The 22804-nt window shown below is 53.5% G+C and overlaps 1 protein-coding gene across 1 annotated transcript; it reads right to left on the minus strand.

Annotated features, from left to right (window-relative positions):
- Nucleotides 1–6046: 6046 nt before the first annotated feature.
- Nucleotides 6047–22608, minus strand: TIPARP (TCDD inducible poly(ADP-ribose) polymerase). Its single transcript, XM_082287689.1, has 6 exons — nucleotides 22541–22608; nucleotides 19559–20556; nucleotides 10469–10637; nucleotides 9533–9714; nucleotides 6923–7198; nucleotides 6047–6741 (listed from the first exon to the last, which is right to left on the minus strand). Exons 2-6 carry the CDS (start codon nucleotides 20491–20493, stop codon nucleotides 6294–6296), a joined length of 2010 nt encoding a protein of 669 aa, XP_082143815.1. The 5' UTR covers nucleotides 20494–20556; nucleotides 22541–22608; the 3' UTR covers nucleotides 6047–6293.
- Between the last annotated feature and the right edge of the window lie 196 nt (nucleotides 22609–22804).

Here is a 22804-nt window from a genome sequence, read left to right on the forward strand (position 1 = left end):
CTCCCTGCCTGGGCAGGAGATAACAGGGAACAACTGGTTCCAGAGCACAGCAGTCACCCCCGGCCCAGGAAAGCGCCTGTCTTTGCACGTCCTTTCCTCTCCATCGATTTTGTGGGTGCTGACAGAGGAGCTGCTCATTAACACCTGCCCCGGGCAGCGCCCGCTGGCCCCGCACCTCGGAGATTTTACCGGGCTGCACAAAGATCGCCTGGTGACAGAGCAAGAAATCTCAGTACTTCTAAAGAAGGTGTCAGAACGCGGGAAGCAAGTGAAACCTCCTCCATCAGCTGCTCGTTCCCAAGCCAGCCCTGTAGAGAGCGGGACAAGGAGAATTCCTGCTCTCCGTTCTCCTCTGGGGGAGAGAGGGCAGACGCGGCGGAGCGTGGCTGGGAAGGGGAAGGGAGTGCAGCCCACGGCTCCTGCCTGCGCGGCTGTCTCAGCAGCTGAGGGCTCAGGCTGCAGCTCTGAGCTGATGAAAAAGGTGCACCCGGTCACTGTTATGGGGACAGGGTGACAATGGTGCCGCTTTTCCAGCTGCAGGGAGCCTTAGGTGCCTCCTCATGGAATGCTTTGGGTTGGAAGGACCTTAAGGCCCATCCAGTGCCACCAGGGACACCTCCCACTGTCCCAGGCTGCTCCAAGCCCCAATGTCCAGCCTGGCCTTGAGCACTGCCAGGGATCCAGGGGCAGCCACAGCTGCTCTGGGCACCCTGTGCCAGGGCCTGCCCACCCTCCCAGGGAACAATTCCTTCCCAATCTCCCATCCATCCCTGCCCTCTGGCACTGGGAAGCCATTCCCTGTGTCCTGTCCCTCCATGCCTTGTCCCCAGTCCCTCTGCAGCTCTCCTGGAGCCCCTTTAGGCCCTGCAAGGGGCTCTGAGCTCTCCCTGGAGCCTTCTCCTCTCCAGGTGAGCACCCCCAGCTCTCCCAGCCTGGCTCCAGAGGGGCTCCAGCCCCGGAGCAGCTCCGGGGCCTCCTCTGGACTGAGCCCTGCAGCCCCACAGCAGCTCCAGGCCAGGACACATGGGGGGCTCTGAATGCAAACCAATGTTCCTCCTTTCCCTGGTTTACTGCTTGCAGTAATTATTGCTCTTTGCTCACTACACTGTGGTACAAATGAGGGCACTATAAACACTTGTGTGGTTTTATCAAACAGTTCTACAATGTGCTTCCCATGCCTGCTGCTCTGGAAAATAGGCAGGAACGAGACAGAAAGCACCTGGAATGTCTTCGTCAGCAGGAGACTTCTGAGCTCAGCAGATCCCAGCTGAGATTATCTGGAAAAGGCATCAGTTGGTGCCTTGGCCTCGGTGCTGCATCCGAGTGAAAGCCAAAGCCCTTTGGTCTGACTGTGCAAACACCGAGTTCATGGGAAACAAACAGGAATTTGATTCCATGGTGGTATTTACTGCAGAACTTCCCTGTCCCGTCCTTCCTGTGACCCGGCTGAGGGTGTTTGGGATGGTTCTCAATGAACACCCATCCTGGGGACAGCAGCATGAGCAGGCCTGGCTGGACAGGGCTTGGAGCAACCTACTCTGGTGGAGACCAGAGGTGGGAATGAGGTGTTCACTCTCCAGGCTGGGCCATGAGCTGGGCTCAGAGCTGGACAGCAGATCCACCCTCTGTCTGCATGGACATCAGGGGTCACAGAACCATGGAATGGCTTGGGTTGGGAAGGATTTAAATCCCATCTCATCCCACCCCCGCCATGGCAGGGACACCTCCCACTGTCCCAGACTGCTCCAAGCCCCAACGTCCAGCCTGGCCTTGGGCACTGCCAGGGATCCAGGGGCAGCCACAGCTGCTCTGGATCACCTCCACCAAGCTGAACCCGTGTCCCCCCACGAGCCCATTCCCAGAGCAGCTGCAATCCATGGCTACGGAATGGATTCCTGTCCCCATCCAGCTGCAGAGAGCTGGAGCGGCTGCGGGCGAGGCCGGGCCCTGCTCAGCTGCAGAGGTACAGGGAGTGCACAAAGTGCACAGGCAAACAAAGCCCAGCGTGGGTCAGCACATGGGAATGTGCTCCTCGTGCATGGGGAGAAGGCAGGAGATGATTTATCACAGGCTAATTACGCATGAGACAACTTGTACCCGGCTGGTTGGACAAGAGGGAGCCCGAAGAAAGTTGAGGCAACAACAACCCTTAGGTCAACTTGACATTTGTTGTTGGGTCTGTGGGAAATTATTCGCATAAAAACAGACTTTGTAGCCATAAGAGAAAAATAAATATTAATGCAGAGGATGTGCTGTGATGGTCGGATGGTGATGACACAGCAGGGATGGAGAAACCCCAGGGGCAGCCAGAGATGCTCCCTGCATCTATCCCCCAGTTCTCACTCCTGTGTCAGAACCTCAGATTTCCACATGAAAAACTACAAATAAAAAGATCCCTGCCCCCAGGCTGGGCAGGGGTTTGGTGCTGGGAAGCAGGAGGAGGCTCGTGGTGTGCTGCACTCTGTGCCTCCCATGACTCAGCCCCTCACGAGGTGCCAAATTCCCCTCCAGCAGGAGGAAACCGAGGGCCAGTCTGTGCCCACCCTGCTGTGGCACGCCGGCCTCATCTCACTCTGCTTCTCCCAGCAGAGTTGAGAGGAAAGGGTTTTTTTCCCAGGCAAAACTCAAGTGGGCTGTGGGAGAGACACAGAAATCCTGTGGAAGTTCTGGGAGAGGCACCCAGCTCTGGCATCCTGCTCCCAAGAAACCTCTCTCTGCATCCATTAATGGTCTCACTCATCTCCAGCACCTCTCCTACAGCCCCTGCTCCGAGTCTGGAAGTCACATACACGGACTGCAGCCCGTGGACACCAGGAGCTGGGCTGTATCAGCCTGGGGCACCATAATCCTGGGTTTAAGGGTGTTTCTACCCCTCACAGGGACATTGCCGTGGCTGGAGGTTGTCCAGGAGCCGAGCACACTCCAGCCCTGCTCAAGGCAGCTCTGAACTCTCTGGTGTGACCTCAGAGCTGACCTTACTTTGAGCAGGACGTTGGTTTGGACACCTCCCAGGGCTCCTTCCCACTCACAGGACACCTCCCAGAGAACCTTCCCACCTCCCCACCCACCGCCTGCACCTTCCGTGCAGCCGCTTCCCCAAAGAGCCCCGCAGAGCTCTGCCCTCAGCTCCTGGAAGGAGGGGACAGGGAACATTTCCCACTCCAGGGCTGTTCTCTGACGCGGTCCCGCGGCCGGACAGCCCCAGAACCCCCGGTAAGGTAATCAGCCAGGCAGGAGCAGGGCACAGCCGGGTCCCTGGGGGTGTCCCCGAGCCCAGCCAGGCCCCTGGCGAGGGCGGCTGTCCCGGGAGCGGCGTTTGGCCCGTGTGGGAAGGGGGACGGTCTGGCCGTTCCCGCAGCACCTTTGGGCTGCTGACACTTCAGTCTCCTCCAGGAACAGCTCCTGCCCTTCTGCCCAGCTCCCAAATCGGCTCCTGCTCGAACTGTTCCTTCCTCCCGGCCCCTGGAGCACCTTTATCCCGCTGTCCAGAACAGGCTGTTTCATGACAAATCCCAGGCACCAGCAGTGACCGCGGCAGAGGTGACCTCATCCTTCTCTGTCACCCACGCCACTGTCCCGGCTGCTGCCTGCCGAGCTGGGCTGGCCTGGCCGTCCCCAAACACTCCGGTAATTTCCCCAAGAAGTTGCCGGAGCCCCCCGGGTGTCCGGGTACGCCCACAGCCCACAGCCCCCCGGCTTCCCACGGGAACAGAAGCGCCACTGATGGCCCAGCCAGCCCAGCAGGTCCCTCTCGGCCAGGCCACCACTGGTGCCACCCCCGCAGGGCCACCAGCTCCCCGAGGGGCTTTTCACAACTCACGGCCTTGCCCAAAGGTGTGTCACCGCGGCAATCCCGGCAGCGACACAGCGAGATCCTTATCGCAGCCCCTCCTTTGTCACCCGCTTTCATCCCCGAATTCTCCACCGGTGACAGCGCCGAGAGCAGGGCGAGAGGCACGAGGAGGATTTATCGGTTCCACGGCGCCCTCGGGGACAGGGCCAGAGGGTGCCCCGGGTGTGGGCACAGGCAGAGCCCGGCTCAGCACGGAGTCGGGCACTATTGCACCATCCCGGCCCGCAGGCTGTCACCGCACTCGTGTCATTTTAACAGGCACAGAGCGAGAACGGGAACAGAGCGGGAGCAGCCCCTTGGCAAAGGCGGGATCGGGCCCGTTCTGGCCCAGTGTCCCTGCCAGGAGCAGGATTTAGGAACAGGCAATTCCTCAGGGCTCTGCTCAGGCGTCCCTCGAGCAGCCGCTGCCGCGGACGGCGCTGCCCTGGCGCACGTAGGAGGCAATTAGCGTAATTAGGGGCACGTTCTGCCCCTGCCCAGGGAACTGGAAGCCAGGAATGATCCCACATGAGCCCGGAGCGCTACGGATGGACGATGGAGGGACAGCAGTGCTCAGCTGGCCGGGCACGGCAGCGCGGTGACGGTGACACGGCTGCGGCCCCGGCCGGGATCCCCGGGATCCCCAGGGAAAAGCCGTGGGGCAGGCTCAGGTGGCACAGAAGAGGACACCAGGCCGTGTCACCCAGGAGGAGCCGCCGGTGTGCTCAGCCCTTGCACGGTGGCTCAGACACTCAGCGCGTTGTCACGGAAACACCGTAAATATTGTCAGTGCATTGGCAGCGGCGTCACGGAGCTCCCTCATCCCACAACCCCAGGGAAGGTGAGAAGGGGAAGGTTCAGGCACACCCTCCCCGGGAGTGTCCCTGGGCAGGGGCTGCGGAGGAGAAGGACTCAGAAAAGCAAAACCTCATTACAACATCCAAGGAAAAACCACAACTGACTTCCTGCCTGTGGAAAGCGGGAGGGAAGACAAACTCCCCCCTCTGAGCAGCTGTCCCACCTCCCACTCCCATCCTGTTCATCCCAGGCCCAGCCTGGTCAGGAGCCTCAAGCGAGGGAACAACTCAACACAAACCCACAGGAACAGCAACCCTCATTCCAAGGCTTTGGCTCTGAAGTGAATCCCAAATCTCCATTCTGAAGCCACCACAGCCCCCGGTGCAGACCCCCCTGAGCTGCACGGACACCCCCAGCCCACCAGTGACCTCACCTTTCCTCAGCCACCCTCACCCCTCCTCCCTGGCCCCGGTACCTTTCCAAAGCCATCCCATGGGATGTGAGCTGTGGGCAGGAGCAGCTCCAGGTTGCACACCCCAGCTGGGAGCTCCCATCCCACCGTGCCAATGTCCCCACCCCCAGTGTCAGCTCTCCCAGCACTGCCAAGAGCCTCCAGGAGATTGGGGTCAACTGGAACCAGCTGGTTGTGTCTTCCCCCTCTGCTCATCTGCAGCTGAGCTGACCTACAGGAAACCAGGAGTGATCTGGAGGAGAGGAACCAGCAGTGGGGTGCTGGTGGGAGCAGGGGATTCTCTCCCATGGCAGAACACGTTTCTGTGAGGCCCCAGCAAGCAGATGTGGAGCAGGCTGTCCCAAAGCACAGCTCCAGCCAGGCCCAGCTGAGTTTCAGGAGAGCCCCAGGACACTGAGCCTGAAGGTCCCTTCCCATCCCAGGGAGCCACCTGAGCCCCACAGGAGCTTCCTGGAGGGCAGCGAGGGCTCCTCGGCCACACCTGTGCTACTGCAGGAGCCTCGAGAGGGAGACACCCTTCCTTGTAAAGGTCCCAGTGAGGACAAGGCACCTCAGGTACATCCAAACCACAGGACTTGAGGTGAACAATTACAGAGTCAGTCCCACCCCAACAAGTGACAGACTCTGTGTCCCAGCAGCTGCTGGGAAGCCGTCCTAGGCTTTAAACCCTCCCCACTGACCATGCTAATCTCTTCTGAATTTTCAAAAATGAGCTATTTGTGTTCTCCTGTTTAATAATGCAAAGTATGAGCAGGGGGTAGTTTTGTGATCTCTCTCCCAGTCTCTCTGAAATATGGTAATACAAAGTAGTGGTTGGGAGAATGTCTAATTTAATATCCTTGGGATGAAATGTGGTTCTGATTCCCTAGAAATGGCCATGGTGAAATTCTGAGATCAGAGTGTGACAGGCACAGAACGCCACTGAAATGACACCCACAGACACATTCTGAAACACGAATATTTACTAACATAAATAAACAGTGTTTTATAACAAAAGGCACAGATTTTCAACTATAAACAATGGAAAAATATGTACAATTTCCACATAGGGAATCAACCACCAAGTGCACAGTTGGTCACTTCAGATTTCCTTCCTTCCAAGTCATTCCAGCAGTTAGGAAGTGCCCAGATTTTATTTCCCCCACACAAATGGCTGCCAGGTGAGACTTTGCGAAGGAGCAGCACAGGCTGTCAGATGGAGACAGTGCTGCTGACTTCTTCGTACTGGATGATAAAATAGGGGTAGCTCTGGTCATCATTGAAGATAACAAAGATCTGGGGCTCAAAGTAATTGTCCACGCAGGAGTCGTAGAGGTCGCTGGTGATGCTGCCGGGCTCCACGGGCGGCGGCCTCCTCATGGTGTGGTTGCCCACCGTGTACCTGCCCGTGAGCACCTTGGCCAGGAACATGAAGTGGATGCCCCTGGGGGAGCGTTTGGAGAAGTTGTGGGAGTAGCTGGCCTTCCTGGCGAAGTAGCTGCCCTGGCCGAACATGGTGGCATGCTTGCCGCACACCCGCGGGTCGAAGTTGTGCTTGCAGATCCCGTCCACCACGTCCTGGGATGTGCCATGGAACAGGTGCCGCTCGTTCATGATCCTGTCCAGCCCAGACATCTTCTTGGACATGTATTCCTTTTTCCTGGAACAGAAAGTGGGAAGTGAAGGTGAGTATTCGCTGCAGGTCAGCCGGGGAGAAGCTGTTTTCATTACGGCGTCACCCTCTGGAAGAGCAGAGCTGTGAGAGGAGATACAAATCTCTCTTATAAAATTCCCCCTCTAGGAATATCCATTATAAAAGAACTGGAATTGCATTCTCTTACCTTTTATACTTCTCCCAGAGGAACTGGTTCTGCACTCGCAGGATTTTCAAAATCTTGTATTTGGTCTCTGGCACAGTCTTGTGGAACAGGTTATAAATGGTTCTATAGCTTTTGTCTTCCTTCAGAACAGGCACTTGGATGAAGTCCTGAGCTGGATCCATGCCAATCCAGGTCTCGGGGTAGAAGCTGGGAGAGGTGACAGCAGCTGGGGACAAGTCCTGTGCAGAGGCGGGGTCGGAGCACAGGGAGGGCACCGCGGAGCTGCCGCCCAGGGTCCTGGGGGACGGACAAAGGTTGTGCTCAGACACCCACAGCAGCCTCCAGTCACCTCCAGTTCATCCCCACCGTGGCTGAAAAGCCTCTGATTACCATGAAGTGTCCAAGGCCATGTTGGACAGGGCTTGGAGCAACCTGGGCTATGGAAGGTGTCCCTGCCCCTGGCAAGCGGCGGCACTGGGTGGGAGTTAAGGCCCCTTCCCAACCCAGGAAGACTCTTACTGCCATTTGCACAGCCAGATGTGGATTTGCATTTGCAGCTGGTTCTTCTCCTGCCCCTCCTCTAGGAATGCTGCCCGGTGAACAGGCAGGGCTGAGGGAGGGAGCTGTGGCCAGGGAGCCCCATGGATGCCAGAAAAACCCCCTTGGAAAAGCCAGCGGAGGGGACCAGCAGGACTCTGCTCCCACCCACCTGCAGCTCTGCAGAATCCTCACGCTCTGGAAGCTGCTACACTGAGGCAAGAGGCCTTTGTGGTTTATGCTGCCCTGATCCCACCTCAGTGAGCAGCCCTTACTCAGCTGAGTAAATCCTTGCTCCCTGGATTCTCCCTCCTACACCAAGGGGAACACTGGGACTGTGCAGCGCCTGCTGGGCCCTGGCTCACACCAGCACAGCTCCTGCAGCTGCAAGAACACGTGGAGCAAGCTCCAAAGTCCACCAAGAAGTATTTTCCCAAAGTATTTCCCTAGGAAAAGCTGTCAACCCCCCCGTGCCCCAGAGCAGGCAGCAGGAGAGAGCAGAGCCCAGGTGCCCAGGGCGGAGCTGCTCTCCAAACCCCACAGATGGGCAGAAATCAAATCAAATCCAAGGAAAACGGTTGGGAGAGGGGAAGTCTGGTGGAAAAAGGTCTGTTTTTAAATCAACACATGGAAAGCTGTGACAGACCTCCCACCTCTCAGGGCAGAAACACTGAATGCTCAGTGGCTGATACCTCCTGCTCGAGGCCAAGGCCAGGATTCCCTTCATTTGCATGGATCTGACTTAACTCAAAGTTCTTCTCACTGCTTATTAACAGTTGAGCAGAAACCCAGAAAATGGATTTTGTTCTAAGAATTATTATTAAAATAGCAATCAAATACCAACGTGTGCATTTGTTTTTAATTTGTTTTTCCTCTTTGATAGGCAAATGGGTAAAAAAATATTCCTGTAGGGCCTCATCACTCACACTGGACTGGAAGACTAAGCAGAGATTGCCAGTAAATCATGGATTAATGAGGAAGACATCAAATCCAATAAAAATCCTGCAATCCTTTGGTGTACATTGTTTGGTTCTTCTGACTGGTGTAAAATATTTATATTATTTATTCTACAGGGGAAGCCATTAAAAAGTCAACATTTTTCATTTCTACTCAAGGATTCTTTTCCAATTTTAGAACAGATTTAAGCAGGTGGGAGGTGAGGGAAAGAACAAATCTCAGGTAGCATCATGTAGGAAGTGGAGGCAACACTGCTTAAGGATAGATCCCATAAATATTTAAAATGCTCTTGTTCTTGCCAAGAATCGGTGTGTGTAAGTGAGCTTTACAAGGGCTCTGGATAAAGAAAATCAGAATGAGCTTTGGTGCAGAGCAGACTCTCAGAGTTTAGTCTGTACGTTTGGTAGCTGGCACAAACAGTTCTGGTCAATCCCTCGTGAGTGCAGAGCCCTCAAGGTCCAACAAAATTAGCTGGGAATTAATTGGGAATTGCATCATTTTAGCAGATCACTGTGGTAAAATGATCCCAGGCAGCAAAACACGAGGAGGACCCCTGAAATCCCCACTTTTCATTAGGATGAGAACCAGGACTGCTCTACCAGCAAGTCCACTCTTGGTTTTTACTGGCACCCTCCAGTTTCTCTCTAATAACTTGGGGTTTCCTTCCTGTAAAACCCTACATAAAAACACCTCCCAGCCCACGTGTGCTGAGGCTGCAACCAAACCCAGCCTCCCCTCGGGACCAGAGGGGTGAGGGCTCTGTGAGCACACCCAGTGCTCCCATTAAACCACCACAGGATGGTGTGGGCTGGCAGGACCTCGAACCTCATCCAGTGCCACCCCTGCCAAGGCAGGGACACCTTCCATAGCCCAGGATGCTGAAAAATGGACAGGAATTCGGCAAACCTGATGTTCCAACATCCCCAAGGTACATTACAAATTAAATAACAGTAAGGAGTTCCTCAGGTATGTAATATTTAGGAAAGTGGCAGGAGCTGCCAGCATGACCCAGATTTTGGATTCTCGTTCCCATTTCCCACCCGGCAGTGCGGGTTTCCTGCCACGCCTCAGGAACACAAGTGCCCCGGCCAGCCCAGCGCGGAGCAGCGGGAATTGCCCATTTCCCGGGATACCTACTGCAGGAAGGGCATGAGCAGCACGCAGGAGCGCAGCAGGGGCCTCCTCTTGATCTCCCTGCGGAAGCAGGAGTTCTGCTGGAAGCCGTCCTTGATGTTGAGGATGTACTGGTTGTGCCAGGTGACGAAGCGCACCTCACGCAGCCCGCGGCAGCTCGCCTCCTCGATCAGCCTCACCACCGGCTAGAACGGGGAAAACGGGGGAAAAACGGGGGGGAAACAGGGGAAAATGGGGGAAAAACGGGGGAAACACGGGGAAGGGAAAACAGGGAAGGGAAATGCACACGTGAGAAACCGCACGCTCCAAAGTTCACATTCCTGTTCTACACTGCACAAAGCCAGGCCCTGCGGTTCTCCTCGCAGCTCAAACACCCTAAACCTGTCATTTGTGGTATTTCTGCCCAGCTCTCTCCAGTTCTTACACTCAGGAATTATTTCTGGGACTGCCAACGCTGATGAGGTTTCATTCCAAACATCAGCTGTGCCCAGCCCAAGGGCTGCACCCCACAGCTCTGGCAGTGCCTGTCCTGCCTCAGCAGAGCTCTGGGGACAGGGAAATCAATGAAAAGCTGCCAAGGTGAGTGGAGGTGGTGCTCTAAAGGCTGCAGAAACGGTGCCACTGTCACAAAACCAGATCAGGCTGCAGAAGGGCTCCCTTGGTATTGCCACAAGCTGCTTTGCTCTCCAGTGTGACAGCCTGGCCAGCCCTCACATCCCCGGTGCTTTCAGGGCTAATTCAAGGATCACAGAACCATAACCCAGGCCAGCAGAGCTGTCCCTTCATTGCTTTCTCAGTTGAACACTGACCCTCCTCATCCTCAGAGTAACTCCAAATCACCTCCCAGAGTGTTTGCAGAGGAACCAGGCTGAGCATGTACGTATTTAGTGTGCACTGTAAGGAGGGTTCGGGGCTCCAGGGCAGGGAAGGGGGCCATACCTCTGAGTACTCTCTCCAGCCAAAGTGGTCCCTGCAGAAGTACTTCCACACCGTGTAGCAGCTGGAGCTGGAGCTGGGGCAGGAGGCTGTGGACAGGCGCCGCATTTGGTCGAACTCTGCACTTTCATATAATTTCATAAGGTTCAGATCCACCCAGAACTCCTGGCCCCTGCGAAGAGCGGGAAAAACAGACAATTCTCACATTTTGTATCCCATTAAACACATGGTTTTCAGCACAGAGGGACAAAACCTCAAACCCAGCACTTGTCTGAGGTGTAGAATCCCAGAATGGTTTGGGTTGGGAGGGACTTTAAATCCCATCTTATTATCCCAAATAATTTATTATTAGGTGTAAAACATGATTAGATTGGATATTAGTGAGAAATACTTCCCTGGGAGGGTGGGCAGGCCCTGGCACAGGGTGCCCAGAGCAGCTGGGGCTTCCCCTGGATCCCTGGCAGTGCCCAAGGCCAGGCTGGACATTGGGGCTGGGAGCAGCCTGGGACAGTGGGAGGTGTCCCTGCCCACGGCAGGGGTGGCACTGGATGAGCTTTAAGGTCCCTTCCAAGTCTAACCATTTGATGATTCCATGTAAAGGAGAATTTTGTAGCTAACATGATGTAAAATAATATCTGGTGTTGTCATTCCTGGAAGAGTCAGTGTGGCAGGAGCAGGTTCTGAAGGCTGCAGTTTGTCAGAGGTTTGGAAAGCAGGAAATGCATTCAAATCCTTGGTGGGGCCCAGGTTCCTCCCACTGCCCCTTGCACGAGCAGCATGAAACCTGGGCTGCAAACACAGCTGCCCTTCCCCACAGAAATGTTTGTCAAACCCCCTGCAAACACCACAGAGCCTGAGCTCATCCACTGCCAAGGTAGGAATGACTATTCCCAACTGCCTGTGGGAAGGATGGATACTCAGCCAGACTAAAATTACTTCTCCAAAGTCCTAGAATCATGGAATGGTTTGGGTTGGGAGGGACCCTAAAGCTCATCCCATCCCACCATCCCATCCCACCCCTGCCATGGGCAGGGACACCTCCCACTGTCCCAGGCTGCTCCCAGCCCCAATGTCCAGCCTGGCCTTGGGCACTGCCAGGGATCCAGGGGCAGCCCCAGCTGCTCTGGGCACCCTGTGCCAGGGCCTGCCCACCCTCCCAGGGAACAATTCCTTCCCAATCTCCCATCCAGCCCTGCCCTCTGGCAGTTTGAAGCCATTCCCCTTGTCCTGGCACTTCGTGCTCTTGTTAAGGTCTCACAGAGACTCTGCGAGAGGTGAGAACAGAGATTTCTGAAGAATTTCTCCTCACCAACTCACCAAATAAAGGTCTCTATTTATAAAATAAAGCAGTTCAGTGGAACTATTTGCACAGAGAGAATGAGCACGTTGAACTCCCGGAAGAACAGGGCACACAGCCCAAATTTGGTGCTGCAGAACAGCACAGTTCAGAATAAAACTCCACGAGATCTCAACAGCAGAACATGACCCCACGAATAAGTTCCATTTTCTCTGTTCCCTAAACTTCAGAAATAACACAAAGGTATAAACTTCCCAGGACACTGGACTGAGCAGGTTCATCGACTGGTGAGTTATAACACTGATGAACTTTTTCAGATGAGTGCAGCCAAAATAAGGATATTTTGGCTCTTCCTTCCATCCTTCTGAAGAACTTCAGCCTAATGCGAGAATCCCCCGGGCTCTTTCCCTTCAGCAAGGCAAACACTCTCGAGATGTTATGTACAAATAGATGAGTAGAGAAATCTGTTTTGTAAGTGCTCTGAAAATACATGTGGTTTGAAACTGCTCTCCGAGTTCGGGGACGTGCCGTGAGTTACCGCAAACAGGTTCAGAAAAAAACAGAAACGCTGCGAGCGGCAGGGGCCGAGCAGGAAATGAAACCCTGTTCCCATCAGAACAGCTGTGACACTCAGCACACGCTCAGACACCCTGCCATGCTGAAACTGGCCATGTTCTCTCTCTGACTAAGCTAGTTCCTCTCTGCACCAGCAACAACCTGGGGACCTCAGGGGCTTCAAAGAGCCAGACAGGCACGAGAAGGTTTTGCACTCGGGGCTGGGAGAGTCACACGGAGCTCAGTTACTGCAGGAGACAAGTCAGGCACCTGCACTTCCTGGTCACACAAGAGCAGCAAGGTTTCATCTTGTTTGTACACCTGTTTGAAGCTGCAGGGGAAGGACTCTCCCAGAGGTGCGCCCAGCTTTGGGCGGGGGACTGAGAGTTCAAACTCCTGTCTGAAACCAAACGTCTCTTAAAGGATATTGGCTTTAAAAGATCAGAGAAATCACAGGTTTGGTTAAATTGGAAAAGCCTTCTCAGACCATCGAGGCCAACCATTGCCCCAGCACTGCCAAGGCCACCACTGACCCATGTCCCCAGGGCTGTTCAATCCCTGCAGGGATGGGGACTCCAGCAGGCAGCCTGTGCCAGAGCTGGACACCCAGCCAAGAGTTTAATTCTGAAGCACAGGTACTGAAATAGCAACAGCAGTGCTCAGACAGCACAGCCAAATGTGCTCCCATCGAAAGCCACAGTGGGAGGAAAAGGCCCAGGGAACACTCCCAAGGGATGTGCACCAACAGCTCTTCCCAACACAGGAGTGAAAGCACAGCAATAACCAGGACTGGGCTGCACGGCCTGTGGAAGGCACACAGCAACCTCTGCAGCATGGCAAGAGCACAAACAACCCATCTGAGCCTCAATCTTAGCAGTGTGTCCTCATTTCAACCCCAAGAGAGGGGCAGCAGGTGCCAGGGCAGCAAATTAGCTCCAGATTTTACTGAATCTGCCCCCTCATCAAGTCACGCTGCTTCTCTCTGTGGTGACCGTGGGCCACGTGGGAGGTGAGACCTCAGAATGGCAGAGGTGCTACAGACACACTTCTCTCTCAGCTGAAAGGCTCCATCCTAGGGGACAAAAGAATCCAAAAGCAGTGGCTTTGCTGCTTTTCCCATGTTTATTTTCTAGAAGTTGGGAAGACTGTTTTTCCCTGCCTGTACAATTGGTGACTGGGGTGCTTGGAAAAGCAATCTCCTGGAATTTTCACAGTGAGAAGGGCCAGCTTGTAAATCTGAAACAATTGCTGACACACTGGCCCATATATATGTGTATGTGTACATATATACACACAGCTTAGATGAATGCCTGGCAGGGAAAATAAAAATAAAAATAGTAAGCCCCCCAGCTCTCTCCCCCCCAGCTCTGGATCAGGAAGTCCTTGGGGCAGGGCTGCTGGAGGAGAAGAGACTGTACCAGAAGTTGTTTGTTCTTCCCAAGAACCCACTCCTGAACACGAGGTCCTGGGTTGGGGGGGCCTGGGCTGTGAGGCACTGGAAAGTTCTAAAACTCCACAGCAACGAGGGTGTGGAACACATCCCCCTCTCCCAAGGATTCCACCCTATTTCCCGACTCAAACCCCAGCTCCCCTCCTTTGCAGGGGAGCACAAACACGGTGTCCCTGTCCAGGCTTGCTGGGTTAAAGGGCTCTGAGCTGCTCCGGATGTGGATGTGTTTGGGAGAGGTTTGTTTGTTTGCTTTCATTGTTAAATCGGTGGAAGATGCTCCTGGCAGGGCGTGGGACTGGATGACCTTTAAGGGCCCTTTCCAACCTAAACTATTGATGTTTTAGAGGAGCACAAGCACAGCTCTGAGTGGCTGCAGAGCTGATACAGGCAGGGACTCTAAAGCCCATCCAGTACCACCCTTGCCATGGTAAGGGACACCTTCCACTGTCCCAGTGTCCAACCTGGCCTTGGACACTGCCAGGGATCCAGGGGCAGCCACAGCTGCTCTGGGCACCCTGTGCCAGGGCCTCCCCACCCTCACAGCCAGGAATTCCTTCCCAATATCCCACCTATCCCTGCCCTCTGGCAGTGGGAATTCATTCCCCCTTGTCCTGGCACTCCAGGCTTTTCCTAAAAATGAATGCTCATTGTCACACCTTCCACAAACAGCTTCCCAAAAAAAAAATAGCACTCCTGTGTACACATGACTACAAGAATCAGATTCTCTATTACTACTCAGCTCAAATCCCTCCTGATTTCAACAAATCCGAGTACCCAGCAGGAAGGAACTTCTCGATCACTGCTCCTGCTGAGCAAATCATTGTCAGAGCCTCTTTGTGCTCGCCCTTGGTCCCGGACAGGGCAGTCCTGTCACAGCACTGTGCCTGCTGCGTTACCTGGGAGCAGCTCCTGTGAGCAATCCCTGCAGCCATCCCAGACCTTTGTTTCAGATTGCCAGGGAACAGCCTGACCTCAACCTGCAGCCAGGTGACAGCTGTTCCCCAGTCTGCAATCTGTTTGTTGACAGGAAACAAGAGGAGGGATGACAGTGATTGCTGGTTCCTCGGCTGCTCCACACAGCACTCAGGGCTTCCCTGCGTTTGTGCAGCTAGGAGCTAATTAGTTTCGTTTCATACGGAAATGGTGCTTTTTTGGTGCTCCAAAGCGCAGCAAAAAGGAACCCACACAGCACAAGGCAAACACTGCCAGAATCACTTCACAGGAGTTTCTTTCGAGGCTCTTGCATTCCTCCTAGAAAGGAATGAAAAGCAGCTCCAAACCTCTCAGAGGGTACAGCCAAGAACCTCCCCCAAATTCAGGCAGAGGGACTCTCAGCTGGTTTCTCATCTCCGTATTATCACTAACACATGCCTTATCTCACACACTGTGGCAGCTGTGTGGATCACACAGAAAACTTCTGAAATTTAACTATTTAATGGGCCAGGGACCTGCAGAACTCCCCAAACAACTCCTGCCCCAGAGCAGCTGTGGCTGCACCATCCCTGGCAGTGTCCCAGGCCAAGTTGGACATTGGGGCTTGGAGCAGCCTGGGACAGTGGGAGGTGTCCCTGCCCATGGCAGCGGTGACACTGGATGGGCTTTAAGGCCTTTTCCCAGCCAAACCACTCTGATTCCGTGATTCCATGCCTGAAATGCCTCCACTGTGCTCTGTATGATTTTAACACATCAAGCACATTCTGTCAGCACCAGAGATGGCAGCCATCCCACACACAGAGGAATGAAGGAAAACCCGTTTCCTGTACATTTCACTGTGTCCATGCCCTTCCTTCCCAGTCCCTTCACATGCCCACTGATAAGTCCACTGGAACACACCATGGTCACAGAGTCCTGGAATCATTTCGGTTGGAAAAGACCTCCAAGAACACCGAGTCCAACCTTGTCCCCAGCCCAGAGCACTGAGTGCCATGTCCACTCATTCCTTGGACACCTCCAGGGATGGGGACTCCAAACCTCCCCGGACAGACCCTTCCAGTGCCTGACCACCCTTTCCATGGAGAAATTCCTCCTGATATCCGACCTGAACCTCCCCAGGACAGCTTGAGTTTCCTCTTGTCCTGTTGCTATTTACTGACTTCACCCAGGAACCCCGAGTGCGTAGGGAGAGAACAGCTCCCAGGCACAACACGCCCCACTGCAGACCCATCTGCTTTTCCCTCACTGCAGCCGTTCTACCCTGGCCTCCCTTCTAGCTCGAAGGAGCCATTTCATAAAACTTACGGAAATTACAGGAAAAAGAAAGAAAAAGGAAAGAAATCAAAGCAACAGCAAGAAGCTGCTGTGTCAGGCGAGCTGGGAGACCTTTTTGCCAAGAGAAAGAGTGGAATTTTCAGCCAAAGCGGAGGGAACTGTTGGGTCAGGAACCGCAGAGTTTTTTTAAACAAATCCTCCTGTAATCTCTAATGCTGTTGCTTGCTTTGAAAAGCAATGTGTGCATGATAGGACAGGTGTGTGTGTGGGGAAACCTGCTCAGCTCCTCAGCCAAGTATTTCCCCTCAGCAAAGAGCATCTTAAAATATCCCAACGTGGGCATCTCCCGCTGGAAAGCAGCACTTGGCACTGCTCTCTCTGCTGCAAGCTGGAACTTCTCCAGGGCCTCTCCTCACATCTAGGAAGAAAACCTGAGTGCTTCCAAGTACTTTAACCTGCTTAAGTTGATGTTCCCCCATTTTTCAGATAGCTTGGTATGTGGCTCTACATAGTTGGCAGACTTAAGAATACAAAAAACATAAGTAATTTATGACAAATACTCAGTTTGAGGCCAAACTGCAAGAAGTAGCTGAAGGAGTTGCATTAAAAAGTAACTAAACAAGGTTTACCACTCCTCTGAGATCACATTCCCTTAGGTGAGAGGCAACAGCTTAATGTATATTTTACATTATTCATCTCAATAACTTATCTCCATCATTACTCATCCCAGTAATTAAGAGGAAGGCAGGTTTATATAAATAGCTCCTTGAAGAACACCCTAATTTAGAGCTCATTCCCTAATTGAGCTGATAGCCCAACACTTTCTGGAAGGGCCCAGCTCCCTGGGGGCAGCGCTGGTGCCAGGATTCCGCGCGCACGCTGCAATCCCACTCGCCACGCCGCCCAAACCGTGTGGGACACGCAGCAGGATAAACAGCAGCCCTGCTGGCCAGGCAAAGTGCTGAGCAGGCGTTTCCTGCCGGCTGCCAGGGAGCAGACAGGCCTGCAAAGCTCGTCTGACCACGGGAGATTAATGGCTTTAACAAATAATGCCGTAACCACGGGACGCGGCGCTGGCGGGGCACGTTCGCGGCTCCCCGGAGACGCAGCACACGCGGGACACGGGCAGCAGCCTGCAGGGACCACCGGGCAGCTGGAGCTCCTCACACAACGTGATGCTGCATAAGAAGAAGCTGGCAATCATACACAGTAGAACACTGACCTCCCACCTCAAAACCTGGCTTAAAACCTTGGCAAGTCAAAGCTCTAAGGAGGATCAGATTCAAAGTTTGAAATCAGCAGCTCTGGTCTTAAATAGAACTTCACTCCAAAGGTCTCACTGACACTTATTGACACGTGAAGCTCTTCCAAGGTTGGAAGGGATCTTAAAGCTCAGCTGATTCCACCCCTGCCACGGGCAGGGACACCTTCCACTATCCCAGGCTGCTCCCAGCCCCATCCAGCCTGGCTTTGGACACTGCCAGGGATCCAGGGGCAGCCACAGCTTCTCTGGGAACCCTGTGCCAGGGCCTGCCCACCCTCACAGGGAGGAATTTTTCCCCAATATCCAGTGTAAATCTGCAGTTTGGCAGAACCCACTCAGCCCAACAAGGTCAGGTCTGCACTCCCAGGCTGTGCCTCACCCCAAGGGCAGTGCCCCACCGGGCTGTCCCGAGCCCACGCTGCTCCTCTGCCTTCCCTCACACCGAGGGAACGTTCTGTCTCTGGCACACACCTGCCAACCCTGTCCCCAGTTGGATCAGACAGGCAGAAACTCTGTGTTCCTCAGGCCCAGCAGCCCCACCAGGCTGGGACCTGCACACCCAGTGCAAGGGCGATGTCACTGCACAGCAGCTTCCCAGGCTGGGGATGACTAAGCCATGACCAAGCACTGTGTTCTTTACCAGTAACACTTCCAAGTCCATCCTTTAGGACACAGAGCTCATGTGCAGTGATGGATTTGGTGACACAACTTCTAAAAGAAAACCATTTGCTCATTTGCACAGAGCTCAAAGTTAAATCATTTAATAGGCTTGGCTCTGGCTGTGCTATTTTGTTTTCAGAAATAATTTCAAATACTTGGGAAATAGAAGTTTGTTGTAAAATACAGCAAATTTTATCTGCTATGCACTTAAAAGATTTTTCAATTTTTTTGAAGACTGGCATTTTTCTTCGAGACAATTCTATAAAATATGGTTGTTCCCTACTACATATCCTACTTCATTTTCAGTGTGGAGTATCCATATTCTGATATTGCCATCACTAAAAAGGCCCTGGCACAGGTTGCCCAGAGAAGCTGTGGCTGCCCCTGGATCCTTGGCAGTGTCCAAAGCCAGGCTGGACAGGGCTTGGAGCAACCTGGGATAGTGGAAAGTGTCCCTGCCATGGCAGGGGCTGGCACTGGGTGATCTCTAAGGTCTTTTCCATCCCAGACCAGTTTGAGTCTATGAAAAAGGGTGAATTTAGTGTCTAATCCAGCATCAAATTAAGTGAGAGTAAAGACTAATGCTGACTTTAAGCACTAGATTTGGTCTCTGGTGCCGAATGAGAAATCTCAGCTTAATAAATGAAAATAAAATATTGAGAAAGCAGGGATATAACTCCTTCAGGAACTGGAAGAAGAGGCAGTGAGCAGAACCCCGAAGGATTTGGGCAGTGTGGCAAAGGCAGCGTGAAGTTTTCACTACAGAAGCATCGCTGAGAACTGGAGCTGTGCCAGCCTGGCAAACTTCTCCTCTCTTATCTGCCCTGCCACAATGTGCATCACACACTTCCTCCAGAAAAGAAACCAAACCAGCCCGCACCCTGCACTGACTGGACTCTGTAAACATCACTCCTCCCCACTGCTCCTCAAAGTGGAACCTGCAGGGGAGAAGCTGAAGAAGTTTTAGCTCTCGGGGTGCACCAGTCACACAACCACATCAAGTTAACAGCTGTTGGCTAATTTTAGAAAATGAGTCAATAAACACAGCTCTGTACAGAGAAAACAATAACTTCAATAGCTGCTTTAATAGTGGAGATGATCAGCATTTCTGCCAGGGTGGCTCAGGTTGCTCACAGGGAATTAGCTGAAACACCCCCATTTACTTGCAGTGATATGACATTTCCAAAGGTCTCCCCAGAGCTCCCCTCTGGTTTAGCTGCCTGGGGTGGAATGGCACAGACTGTGCTGGGAGTGCACAGCCAGTCTGTGTTCACAGTGGCAGAGAGCAACTGCTCTGTCATTCCTGTCCCCAGCGCTGCCAAGGCTCTTTCATGCTGCCACTTTGTCTAATGCAGAGAAAAGACTAATTAGGAACACCAAGAACAAGCACAGCATTGCACAACAGTCTCTGAATTCCTACAGAGCTGAAGTTTTCTTATTTCACACACGCCAAGTCCTCCAAGAACACATTCCAGATGCTAAACAACAGTTTTACAGGTGTACAAGAATTTTTGGTTGAGTTAAACTTGTTGGCTATAAATCAGGAAACATCATCCCAGGGTTCCTAACACACTTGGACACAAATATCAGGGAAAAAAGAGGCACATCCTGTTAAATTTCTGCACCCTTCCCAGCAAAGGAGTAAATTCAGTTACCTACCGATACTTGACTTTGATCTTGTCATTGTCAGGGTTGCAGTAAAGCCTTTCCAGGTGCTCCTGGGAATCGTTGGTCACACTTTGCCACCTCTGAGTTACTGTCCTCCTCACCTGCCAGTGATAGGGTAACACTGTGTGATGCTTGGGACAATCACTGCCATAAACACAAGTGCCCTGGAGAAAATCCACACAGATTTCAATCCCATCCTCCTGGTGGGTGTGATACTGCAGCTGGTTCAAGAGCTCAAACACCAGGTCAAGGGAAGCTTCTTCACTTTTATCCTGAAATATCCCAGCACTGAATTTATTGCTCGGGGTCAAGTTGTATTGCATGGGACAGCTGTTCTCCTGCAGTAAGCTAGATGTGTAGCTTTCCAGAACCTTGTCAGGGAACAAAGGACAAGCTGCACCGTCACTAGCACTTGGGTGCAAAGGATGATCCTGGAATGATTCATTACCATTATCAGCAGCAGTTCCAGGCGTTTCTGGGGAGAAACTTTGCTCTCCTGACTGGACGTCCTGCTCACGATGCCCGGGGGAAGGATGAGCTCCTGGCAATTGACCCTGCACATCTGGAGCTGCTGGCATCAGCACAGTCACATTATTTTCTGTCTGGGGGCAAGAGGTACCGAGGTCCAGAGTCTTTTTCACAGCAGGTTCACATAAATCACCATGGCCACCACGCTGGCCTCGGGGCACAAAGACCCTACCCAAGGTGCCAGCTCCCAGCAAGCTGGTAAAGATCGGCCGCAAAGCCCGCAAAGTTTGTGTGTCCAGTCTCTTCTGCACTTGCTGCTTCTTCTTGAAGCAAGGCTTCACGGGTGGGATCTTTTCAGACAGCCTCACCTGAGGAGAAAAGTCCTCTGAAGGAGAGCACTTCATTCCTGGGCAGGGAGCCTGGGGCACCACACACGCTGGCTGGGGTTCGGTGTCCATCGGACACACACTTTTCTCTCTCCAAATCACTTTCAAATGTCCCAGAGCCTCCCAAGAATCAATCTAGGGCAGAAAAGAAAACAAGACAGTTAATCTCTCTAATTGCTCATGGTTAACACGAACAAGATCACCCCTGGAGAGGATTTCGAGCCAGCAACAGCAAACTCCTCCCCTCGCTGTGACTGCGGGTAGCCCTCAGGCACGTAAAGCTTGAAAACAGCTAAACTCCGGCTAATTAATCCCAAACCCACACTCCTCATCTCCCCGCACATCCAGGCTCTGAGACACTCAGGCACGCACACAGTCCCCCGAGGGTGGGCAGGAAAGGGGGGTGGTCCGACGCCTCCTCCCTGTCAGGATGTTCAATAAACAAGAGCACTTGGATTCATTCTACTCCACAAAAGCGAACATGACAGTGCTGATTTCTGTGCCTCCCTCACACGCAGACCTGAGGAGCATGAGACAAGTCCCCCCCACATTTCAGACATTCCTGCACCATTTCCTCTCCCACCAGAGGAGCAAACCTACACATTCCCATTCCATTCGCATGTGTCCTCCCTCGTGCCACCTCCCACTCCCACCGGCAGCACCGCCGGGGAGCCGCTGGCTGCGCGGAAACCCGCGGCGAACTTCACACGGGTTTCAGCGGGGGCCAGGATGTCACCCCGGCGTGGTTCTGAGCAATTCACAGCCCATTCCTGCCGCCGCCGCCCCGTCCCCGCCCGCACCCCCCCGTGGCCCTGCTCTGTGGCACCCGGTCACCCGGTGGTGACACATCGCGCTCCTCTGCCTCTCGCCACGCCGGGCAACAGGAATTAAAACAGGGCAGGGAAGCAAACAGAAGGGTGGTAGTTACTCAGGAACTGAGAAAAACATTATTTGCAAGCTGCAGAAGTGTATTTTTTTAAAGCACAAATAAGCAGTGTGTCTCGTACGTCACCAAAAGCAGGTGCTACGCCTTTTAATCAGGAATCCTGTAATATTTGATTACATTTAATTAAACCTGCTTCAATCTCATATGCAGGCTCAATGCTCAGAGTGGAGCACATTAAGGATTACTTCCTGGATAAATGCATTCCGAGCAAAGTTACTCCTCACTTCAAAACAAAATCCCAGAAAACAGAGAAAATTTGGCAACAATCTCTTACTACTGATGATTTGCTCTGGAAAATTTCTCATTGAGTCTTCCGTATTTTGGAACATTTCATTTGTAAGGCTTTTCCATTTCCCTGGGAAACAGCACGTCAGGATTGCCAGGAAAAGAAAAAAAAAAAAAGCTGTACCTCTCAAATTTTCCCATTTTTTAGATTAAATTTAAAGCAAGTGGTATATCTGTTTGGCAGTTAAACCCAAAATCATCGGTGTATCTGTTATTCTTCCACAGACACCAGGCAATTCCTCCAAACCACCAAAGGCACCTTCAAGTAACTCCAAGGGTTTAAAAATCCTCGACTCCAAAGAGAATGAGATGTTCCCGTTCATGCAGCCCAGGTCTCACCGCCCCGGCGAGGAGCAAGAGGATCGGCCAGGTCTCAAGGACCCCTGCAGTGCCAAGGTGCTGAGCAAGTGACTTCTGATCTTGTTCAGCCATACCTCTGCTGCTATTTCAATATTTATATTCCTCACTTGATCAGCATTTAAGTTTTGCTGCTATTTTTACAGAACTGCCTTAGTGAGCAGAGCCGGATCCCCCAACGACTCTAAAAATAAAGCGGCGAGAAGGACGAGTACGGGGCTTTGCCGGCATTCCCGTCTCAGCATTCCAGCAGGCCGGCCCCGGGAGCAGCAGGCAGGAGCGATCCCCGCAGCGATGCTCCCCGCACGCCGAGCTTCAGCAGCCGCCGATGCCTCGCCGGGGGGGTTCGCTCCCCGAGCGCTCGCCATCGCACTCGCCATCGCACGCGAGCCGCGCCTCCTCTGCTCAAGAAAGCCACTCCGCTGGCCTTAAGACACGTTTCAACAATAAACAATAACAGCACCAGCCCAGAGACAGAACCTGAGCACGGCGGAGCTGCCGGGCAGCCAGCCCAGCGCAGCTGGGACCTACCGGCGCGGGCTCCCTCGGCGCGGCTCCCGCGTTCTGACCCAAATCCACGGTAACTCCAGAGCGAAACCACTTTTCTGCTGGGGGGAGATGTAATGAACAAGGCGGGCGCTGGGGCGGTGCCGGAGCCGCGCCGGGACACCCTGACCGCGGCCGGTGCGGGGTCAGCACCGCCGTGTCCGCACCAAGGGACGCGTCCCGCCGCACATCCCGCCCCAACTCGCTGCGCTCCTCCTCACTCGCTCCGCCGCCCGCTTAAGTATCGCT

The sequence above is a fragment of the Coloeus monedula genome (genome assembly GCF_965178545.1).
Source record: "Coloeus monedula genome assembly, chromosome: 10".
Classification (NCBI taxonomy): domain Eukaryota; kingdom Metazoa; phylum Chordata; class Aves; order Passeriformes; family Corvidae; genus Coloeus; species Coloeus monedula.